At 33.1% G+C, this 9,402-nt stretch overlaps 2 protein-coding genes across 2 annotated transcripts; one reads left to right on the plus strand and one right to left on the minus strand.

The window, feature by feature from the left end:
* The first annotated feature begins 228 nt into the window (after positions 1-228).
* Positions 229-3,642, plus strand: LOC148938498 (uncharacterized). The gene is made up of 2 exons (XM_089107745.1): positions 229-412; positions 3,050-3,642. Exons 1-2 carry the CDS (start codon positions 361-363, stop codon positions 3,640-3,642), a joined length of 645 nt encoding a protein of 214 aa, XP_088963871.1. The 5' UTR covers positions 229-360.
* Positions 3,643-4,838: 1,196 nt separating this feature from the next.
* Positions 4,839-7,681, minus strand: LOC148938499 (uncharacterized). The gene is made up of 2 exons (XM_089107747.1): positions 7,515-7,681; positions 4,839-5,585 (listed from the first exon to the last, which is right to left on the minus strand). The coding sequence occupies exons 1-2, from the start codon at positions 7,573-7,575 to the stop codon at positions 5,026-5,028; spliced, it is 621 nt and encodes a 206-aa protein (XP_088963873.1). The 5' UTR covers positions 7,576-7,681; the 3' UTR covers positions 4,839-5,025.
* Positions 7,682-9,402: the final 1,721 nt, after the last annotated feature.

Raw genomic sequence — 9,402 nt, forward strand, 5'->3', positions numbered from 1 at the left:
CCACTGCCTGTAAGTCTCAATAATTAAATTGATAAGCAAAGAGATTGAATAGAAATAGCCAAACAGTGCGTGGTAACGAACTGTAAGTAAGGAACGACCCGGCTCAATATTAACCGAAACTCTAAAAAACGGAATTTTGATACCAATAAATACATTAAAAGAATTGGATTTTTATTTTGATATCAAATATGTAAAATTTATCAAGTTTAGTTTTACCCATCAAAAGTTGCGAGCCTGAGAAAATTTGCTGTATTTTCGAAGAAAGGAGGAAAACCCCCTAGAAGTCATATAATTTTAATGAAAATCGCATGATCAGATTCAGCATATCAGAGAACCATATTGTAGAAGGTTCAAGCTCATATGTGCAAAAATGTGGAATTTTGCTTTATTTCTGCCAGAAGAAAGATCACAGGTGCATGTTTATTTGTTTTTTCCAGGGGTTAGCGTATCGACCCAGTAGTCCTAGAATATTGCGAGAGGGCTCATTCGAAAGTAATTTAAAAGATCTAGTACTCTTTTTAAGTGACCAAAAAGAGGAGCGAAATTAGGCCCCCTCCCACGTTGATTTTTTTCCCAAAGTCACCCAATCAAAATTTTGAGATACCCTTCTTGTTCAGCATAGTCGAAAAATCTAATAACTATGTCTTTGAGGATGATTCAATCCCCCACAGTCCCTGGAGGTAGGGTTACAAGTTATAAACTTTGCCCATTGTTTACACATAGTATCTGTTATTGCGAAGTATACAGACCTTTCCAGGGGCATTTTATCTAGTGGGGGGTCGGGGGAGGATGCTACATTCGAGGATCTTTCCATGGAGGAAATTTTTCATGAAGGAAGGGAATTTTCCATGAAGGGGGTGCACGGTTTTCCAGCATTGTTTAAAAAACGATAAGAAATTAAGTAAAAAAAAAAATAAATGAAATTAAGAAGCGACATTAACTGTTTTCAAAAGAGCCATTTATTCTAAATAAACGGCCTTTGTGATTTAGGGGTCATTCTTAAAGAATTGGAAAAAAATCTAACTTCAGCGTAAAGAGCGAGGTATTGATCAGGGGGGCAAACCACCTCATATATGCAATAATTTCTGTTCGTTTAAGTTTTAATGTTTCTCCTTACTTTCAGTTGAAAAAAAACTTTTTTTTTATTTGTTTAATTTTACATAGCGCATTCACAAAAACTATCACAAGTAGGGAGGAAATTAACCAAATTCATAAAATTTAGAATCGATTTGCATGACTGAATCCTTTGGATCCTTGACTATATTAAACAGCTATGACTTTTAAATTGTCCATATCTGTTTTAACGACATTATTTGCATCTTTTTGACACATAAAGCTAGAACGCTTACATCCTTGATCATAAATCAAACTCAACTAAAAGTACAAAGATTAGCATGAAAGGAATAAAAAATTATTTATTTTCTTATTTAGTAAAATTTTGTTTAGTTTTGTCTTGGCTTTCTCAGCATTAACTTATTTTTAACAGAGCGTTTTAACTAACAGTCGAAGCCTTCAACTTTTTGTGTGAGTTTCAATATCTTTTTGTCAATAATAGGTAAGATTGTAACAGAAATTATTACCCATACGAAGGAAGTTGTCCTCACCTCAATATCGTGCCCTTTACGAAAGTTTGACGTTTTGTTTCAATCATTCAGGAATGACTCCTGAAACACAAGATTCGTTTAATTAGAATACGAAGATTTTTTTAAGTTGTAAAAACAACTTTAGCGTAAAGTACGAGGTATTGAAGAGGGGCAATCTATTAAGCGTAATAATTTTTGTTCCTGCAAGTTTTAATGTTGTTCCTTACTTTCAGTAGAAAAATTTGTTTTTATTTATTTAATTTCTGATCTATTTTTTAATAATACCGGGAATTCCAGGTCCCCTTCCATGGAAAATACCTTCGCCGACAGAAAATCTCTCTGTAAAGATCTCCTCCCACACCCCCCCCCCTCACTCTCCGCCGAAAGGTATCCGTATACTTCCCAATAACCAATACTATATGTGAAAAATGGGCAGTTCAAAGCGCGTACCCCTTCCCTGGCCGCCTCGCTCTTTAAGCTAAATTTTTACTTTGTCACAAAACTATTTTTTTTTAAAAATCTTAAAATTTAGCGTAAAGAGCGAGGCGTTGAGGAGGGGACAGCCCCTTTCATATACGGAATAATTTCTGTTCGTTTTAAGTTTTAACGTCATTCCTTACTTTCAGTTAAAAAAACTTGTTTTTTTTTATTTAATTGTCAAAAAGAGAGAAAACACCCCTTAGAAGTCAACTAATCTAAAGAGAATTACACCATCAAATTCAGCGTATCCGAGAACCCTCTTGTGGAAGTTTCAAAATTCCCATCTACAAAACTGTGGGATTTTGTATTTTTGCCAGAAAAAGAATCAAGAATTCGTGTTTTTTTTCTTTTCCCCGGGTTGATCGTATCAAAAAAATAGTCATAGAATATCAGGAAAGGACTTATTTGAACGGAAAGTAAAAGTTCTAATGCCTTTTTTAAGTGATCAAAAGGATTGGAGGGCAAATTACCCCCCTTTTTCCCTCGAGTGTCAATCGATTACAATTTTTAAAATTTTGAGATATTCATTTTGTTTGGCATTGTTGAAAAGTCAAGTAACTACGCTTTTGGGGAAAACATTATGCTTTTGGGGACTTTCCATGGTATATATTTTCCAGAGGGAGCTTTCTGCGGGAGCAACTTTCTACTAGGGTATGGAGGGGGGGGGGTTATAGAAACCTTTTCCACTGAGAGGGGATTACCGATAGGATTTTAAAACAATCACAAATTAGTTTTTTTCAAATGAAAGTGTGCTAAGAACAATTTTTCACCCAAGATCCTCCACAAGAAATTTTCTGAGTGGAATTTTTCTCTAGAATGGAATTGTTTGGGATGAATTTTCCTGGAAGGAGGGGGGGCGTTATTTCACGTGAAAAGAACTTTTTCCGGTGAAAACACAGTGCTATTTAAGTAATTTCTCTTACTTACAATTAAAACTTACAAAACTTACTGAAAAGTTATTAAAACTTACAAAACGCTCCTTACAGGCAAAATGGCAGGTACAGCTGACTCAGAGATGAGATGTATTCTAGAAGAGCTTCTTTCTTCCTCTGAAAGTGATGACTCAGATGTAGTCATGGAAGAGTACTCACGGGTGACAGTGGCTGCTTTTTCTAGCTTAAACCGTGAAATTCACGTGAGACAAGAAAATTACATTAAAGACGTGATCGCAAAGTATTCAGATACAGACTTTAAAAAGCACTTTAGAATGAACCCAGATACATTCGAAAAGCTACTAGACTTTATTAATCTGCCTGAATCAGACTATTGTGGTGGTAATGTGCCTATTCAGAAACATGAAATGCTATATATTACTCTGTGGTATATGGCTAACCAAGCTTATACCCTCAGACAGATAAGAGATAAATTCAATTGCTCAATAAAATGTGTCTGGGCTGTTGTTGGGAGGGTTTGTTCTCATATAGAGAGAAAATCAGACCAGTTCATTAAATGGCCAAGTAAATTAAGTCTAAATACAGTAACTAGAAAATTTGCTGATCGCAGTGGTTTCCCGGGAGTTCTTGGTGCCATTGACGGCTGCCATATAAGAATAGCAGCACCAAGCTACATATCTAAATAGAAAAATGTTTCATTCTATTGTGCTTCTTGCCGTATGTCTTCCGAATAGAGAATTTTCATTCATTCATGTGGGGTTTCCTGGTAGTGTACATGATAGTAGAGTACTGAGAAATTCGGGTCTCTACCACCAAGCATCCCAGGCAAATTCAACTCTATTTACTAGTGCTGATTATCACATTATTGGTGATAATGCCTTCCCTGCACTTACATGGTTAATACCAGCATTAAAAGAAACTGAACTTATTGATGAAAAAAGAAAAAGATTTAATAAGAAGCTCTCAAAAACTAGGGTAGTAATTGAAAACACATTTGGTGATCTACTCAATAGATGGCGAAGATTGAGATTTATACACAGTAAGGTACTTCGAGCAATTAGTATAGTCGTAACTGCATGTTGCTTGCACAACTTTTGTGCATGGCAGAGTGACAATGTAATTGAAAATGAAGAAGAGCAAAATTTACAGGATATAGAGGAAGAATATCCTCCTACAAACTCATCTGATGTTTTACATACAAATGATGGTCAAGCAAAACGACTAAGTTATATTGATATGATAGGATAGTTTTATGCATTTATAATGTTATTATACTGTGATAAACAATTATTTGATCAATAAAAGTTGTAAAACCTCAAAAGTAACAAAAATCTCAACAATCTTAATTGAAATTGGAAGGCAAAGGCTGGCATTGCTGACTATATGATGGACTCTTTAGTTCACCTGGTAAATTGCAAGTGCACAAGATTTTACTTAAGCCAAATATGAAAAATATTGTACAAATCATGATATTTGAGGAAGAATTGGTCAAAAGTGCTGCATGCCCAAGCCTGCATTCCCAAAAATTCAAACCTAAAAAAAGTGAAATCTTATTGTTTTAGGAATACTTGAAACTGAACAAAATTAAGGTGCATTGTCATAAAATATATATACTAAGAAATACTATAAAACAAGTTTCAGATATAAACACAAGCAAATATCAAAACTAAAAAAAATAAAAAACCAAAAGAAAAATAAATAGTTAAACAATTTAGAAGGCAAAATAGAAACTTTATTCATCTTCACTACTCTCTCTCTTTCTTTTTTTCCTCTTTTTGTTTTAATGAGTTCATCTATTTTTTTTCATTTTTTAATCATGTCTCCTCTGTCTTCCCTGCTCTTTTTTAATCTGTGCATTTTCAAAAGACTGCCTGAATAGTTTCATCTCTTTTAAAAATTCATCAATTTAGTGATTTTGTTTTCATTTTTTTTGAACTGCTAGATGCTTCATTTACTGTAACATTGCTTTCACTTATGATACTGGTGTTCAAATTTTGCAGTGTTCCAGGTTGAGTTTCATTTCCTGTAACATCATTTTCACTCACACTGGTGTTCAAATTTTGCAATGTTTAAGGTTGATTATTACTCCCAGTACTAGAAGTTCCAGGTTGAACATTAGGACTCAAAATAGAATCATATATTTTGGGGGGATTGATATTGTGTTTGTCCCCCCATAATTTATCCATCTCTTCAAAAAACCTTGGAGGCTTTTTATATTCTGATCCTGTGTTTTTGCAGGAATCAATATACTGTTTATAGGTGTGCTCCAGGGGCCGAGCTTGTGCCCATACTTTGTTTATCCCCACCTCCCCTTCCATAACTTCAAATCCCTTCAGTCTCAGATTGTTTGCCACTTCTGCCAACAACATTTTTCTTTTTATTAATTTATTTTGTAATTTTGCCTTAATGGCATCAGTTGCCAATATTTCAAATAAGGCAAGTTTTGCTTGATTGTCTCTTGCTTGCTGATCAGGGTCCTTTGAGTTGCACCACAGTCTAAGGGTGCTGGTACCTCCTGGACTTTCTTCAGAACCATGATCAAAAATACTGAGAAACTGCTCTTCACTGATACCATAGGCTGAGTAGTTTGACTGGCTCACAATAAATTTGTCTCCAGACATGTCAGCATCTAAAATAGAATAAATCCTCATTAAACTAAATGAGGAAGCTTAGTATGGTGCCTATGCTGAACCAGTGGCTACAATAATCATGATGACAATCATCATAGCCAAGATTTCACAGAATACTATGGAAAAAAATTTCAGAGGGATAGTCATAGCAAGAACTTGAAATTACAATGTATGAAACATAAGCTATTTTAGAACAGGCATGCAGTAAAAAAAGAAAAAAAAAAACACTTGAGCAAAAAAGTGTAGCTCTGACCTTGGATCAAGACAATAGTAACATGTACTAAATTAATTTTTTTTAAATTAATTTGACAGGTTAAACTGAACTTGATACAAAAGTAAAGGAAAAATAAACCATACAAAAACCAAATCCAATCTATAATTTTAAAATTTATTCAACTGTAAACTTTTCTGTGAATATACGATCCTTTTTAAGCAACAGATATTTAGCCTGCATGACAGCATGAGTGAGTAGGTAGACTATTATAAAGTGACTTTTTGATAGAACAAAATATTAATTTACAACAATCCTCAAATTCAACAACATTTTTTTGGCAGATGCATATGATTTATGGTGTTTCTTTAAGTACCAGTTGGTACTATTTGTTAAGGGGAATTAACAATTAGTTTGACTGTTCTACACACAGGTCAATTTAGCTCTCAAGTATAGAGACCAAATAGATATGCCCCCTTTTCAGTATTTGACTGCAACAAAAAAACACACAAATTATATAACTTGAAATTAAAAATTGAAAAAAGATCAAGTTTACAACTACAGGCAAATGTAAAAAATATTAGATTACAATCAAAAAGACAACAATACAATTCTTTTCCAGTTGATTTCTATAACACACCATTCAACTCCTTCTGAAGACTAGTTAAAAATCTTAGGTTATCTACTATTAATGTATACATGTATTCTACATCAAAAACGAGATTAAAATAGCCTTTTTTATTTCCTTTTATATATAAAAAAATGATTTTCTAAAAATAAAAACTAGAATCATAGCCCACCCATAATGTATATAGCAGGCCCTAGATAAAATATAGGCTACTAGTTCAATTTATCTAGCACTTTCCCTTTAGAAGCTTTACAACTACAGTGATACCATATTTCTTGATAAATTATTTGTTCAGCCTAGAATAGCAACAGATATATAGCTAAGTCCATGTTCCTGTCAAAGAGTTGTGGCTAACACTTGTTGCAATAATGACCATAAGGCATGTTTCTTTTAAGACAACCCTAATGCTACACTGATACCATATGTCCTGCCAAGTTATCTGTATAACTTAGAATAGCAAGGGATACATAGTCCTTTGGTCTCACTAAAGAGTTGTGGCTCACACTTGTTGTTATAAAGACCCCAAGGCATGATTCCTATGGAAGAGCTGTAAATCTACACTGTTATTATACTTCCAGCCAAGTTATTTGTATAGCCTAGAATACCAAGGGATAAATAGTTTATGGTCCCATGAAAGAGTTGTGGCTCACAATTGTTGAAATAATGACTTTTTTTCTTTAAAAGTTCTGTAACTATACTGTTACCATATTTCCTGTCAAGTTATTTGTTTAGCATAGAATAGCAACAGATATAAAGGCCAAGTTCCCACTAAATAGTTGTGGCTATCAATTGTTGTAACAATGACCCTAAGGCATGTTTCTTTTAGGAGAGCTGTAACTCTACACTGTTACCATATTTACAACCAAATAATTTGTATAGCCTAGAATAGCAAGGGATAAAAAGTCCATGGTCCCACTAAAGAGCTGTGGCTCACACTTGTTGCAACAATAACTTTAAGGCTAGCCTATATCAAGAAAAATTATTGAATTTAAAACAAAACAACTAAAACTCTCTTATGACTTCTCATTAACAATAAGGTCAAATAGGAAACCCTGGCTTTTAAGGAAACTAACTAAAGAATATACTAACTGTAAGAAACAGTTGCTGTCCTCGATTCTTTGTCAATATTATAAGCATAAAAAGTATCCATCTTTATTGTTTTTGAATATTTCGCTTTAAATTCCCCAACAATTTCCTTCAACAAGCATTCGATTTGTTAGAGAAATCTTCTAACAATGTTAGCTAACAATTTTTAGTTGGACAGCGGAAAAATGATTGTTGGGAAAAATGTTAGCTAACAATTTTCTGTTGGACGGCGGAAAAACCCCTTTTGTTGACTCCATGGGGAGACTACTTGAAAGACCAAACACCTGGCTAAACCTAATTTATGTTGACCTACTAAAGGCTTTTGACCTGGTTAACCATAATATCTTGATAGAAAAAATTATCAATGAATTCCAGATTGAAACATTTTTAGTCAAGCTAGTTTCCTCATTTCTTTCAAACAGAGGCAGTCAAATATCTAAATTACTACTTCACCCACCTTTGTATTCACAATGGTATTCCCCAAGGTACAGTTCTCGGCCCCCCCTGCTGTTTTCTGTCATGATCAACAGGCATTTAATGGGTTACCCAGACAGGTAGAAAGTTGTTGACAACCTACTAGTTACAGAGATGTGTTATTCCTATAGGGGGTAATGATAGTTTATTTATAGTGGACCTGTTTTTAAGCTATGTAGAATATGAATTTATGATTGATAAAAAGAATCCAAGTAATATAATATAATTGCTTTCAAATAATGAAAGATATTTAGATGACCTTCAGGTGATTGTGCATAATTTTTTTAGATTTTGCATAAGATATACCCACCAGGGTTAAAGGTGGAATCCAGCAATGGGAAAGGCAATTATGACCATTTTCTAGATTTAGATATTAATGTTACACCTAATAATACATTAGTTTTTAAAATGTATAATAAAAAATATGATTTTAATTGTTAATTTCCTAATAGTAATATACATTTGAATATAACATATTCATTGTATTTTTCACAACTATTTGAATATGCACATATTTGTAGTAAATTCATTGATTTTAAAAGTAGAAGTCAAACAGTCATAAGTTAATTATAAGAGGTTTTTCTACCAATAACCTTGCTTGGCAATTTTAAAATCTTAGTTTTTAATATTATCAACTTTGAATTAATTATAATAAAAATTATCAAGATATTTTTACTGATAGTCTGAGATAGCTGTTTTGATGTTTTTTTCTCTCTTCCCTTTATAATTTTTATCGTTTTATCTTGTTTAAACAAAAGCGAGCTGTGTTATGGAAGCTAGTTTGAAATTAGTTCTTAGAAATTGGGCTTGAAAGGGAAAAGGCTTTGGTTGACAGTTGGGGCTATGCAATTATTGGAGGTAAACTGGCTGAAAGGTTATACTTTCAGAGTTGGGAAGTTTTTACTTTGATTCAGTTATAGGTGAGCTGTGGTGAAGGAAGCTTTGAAAATTTTTTGGGTATATTTTATATTTTTGCAAATTGTTTTGTTCATAGATATTTTACAGGTGACACTACATTGGAGTATGCCATATGGTTCTATGGCAGGCGTGCTCATTTACCTTGGTAAGGAAATATAAGCACCAAAACCTGTATAGGCAATGAGTTGTCCTCTGAGGATCCCTGATATGTGGTGATTCTACCTTACGTTGTTAAAAAAAACTTTTATTCCCTTTTTACAAATAAAATCATGACACATAACTTTACCAAAAATTTAAATTGTTTTGTGTATATTATTTTTTCATTTTTGAAAATTTGGTTATTTTTTTTGTCATTCTTTTCATCTTTTTACATTATGATACATAAAATGTTTTATAATTATGACCTATATTTATGACCTTTGTATTTTCTGACCATTACCTGTTGTGTTTTGTTATAGTTGTAACTATATGTTGTTGATGTTTTATTTTGCTATTATTT

The sequence above is a fragment of the Artemia sp. Qi Xiang Cuo genome, unplaced genomic scaffold, assembly GCF_049724085.1.
Source record: "Artemia sp. Qi Xiang Cuo unplaced genomic scaffold, ASM4972408v1 HiC_scaffold_3207, whole genome shotgun sequence".
In the NCBI taxonomy this organism is placed as follows: Eukaryota; Metazoa; Arthropoda; class Branchiopoda; order Anostraca; family Artemiidae; genus Artemia; species Artemia sp. Qi Xiang Cuo.

What these genes read in the sequence shown, in the direction of transcription:
- LOC148938499 (XM_089107747.1), bottom strand. Translation starts at nt 7,575, where the DNA reads ATGGATACTTTTTATGCTTATAATATTGACAAAGAATCGAGGACAGCA. An exon ending in GACAGCAACTGTTTCTTACA is followed by an intron (nt 5,586 to 7,514) that starts GTTAGTATATTC and finishes ATTCTATTTTAG; the next exon opens with ATGCTGACATGTCTGGAGAC.
- LOC148938498 (XM_089107745.1), top strand. Translation starts at nt 361, where the DNA reads ATGTGCAAAAATGTGGAATTTTGCTTTATTTCTGCCAGAAGAAAGATC. An exon ending in TGCCAGAAGAAAGATCACAG is followed by an intron (nt 413 to 3,049) that starts GTGCATGTTTAT and finishes CGCTCCTTACAG; the next exon opens with GCAAAATGGCAGGTACAGCT.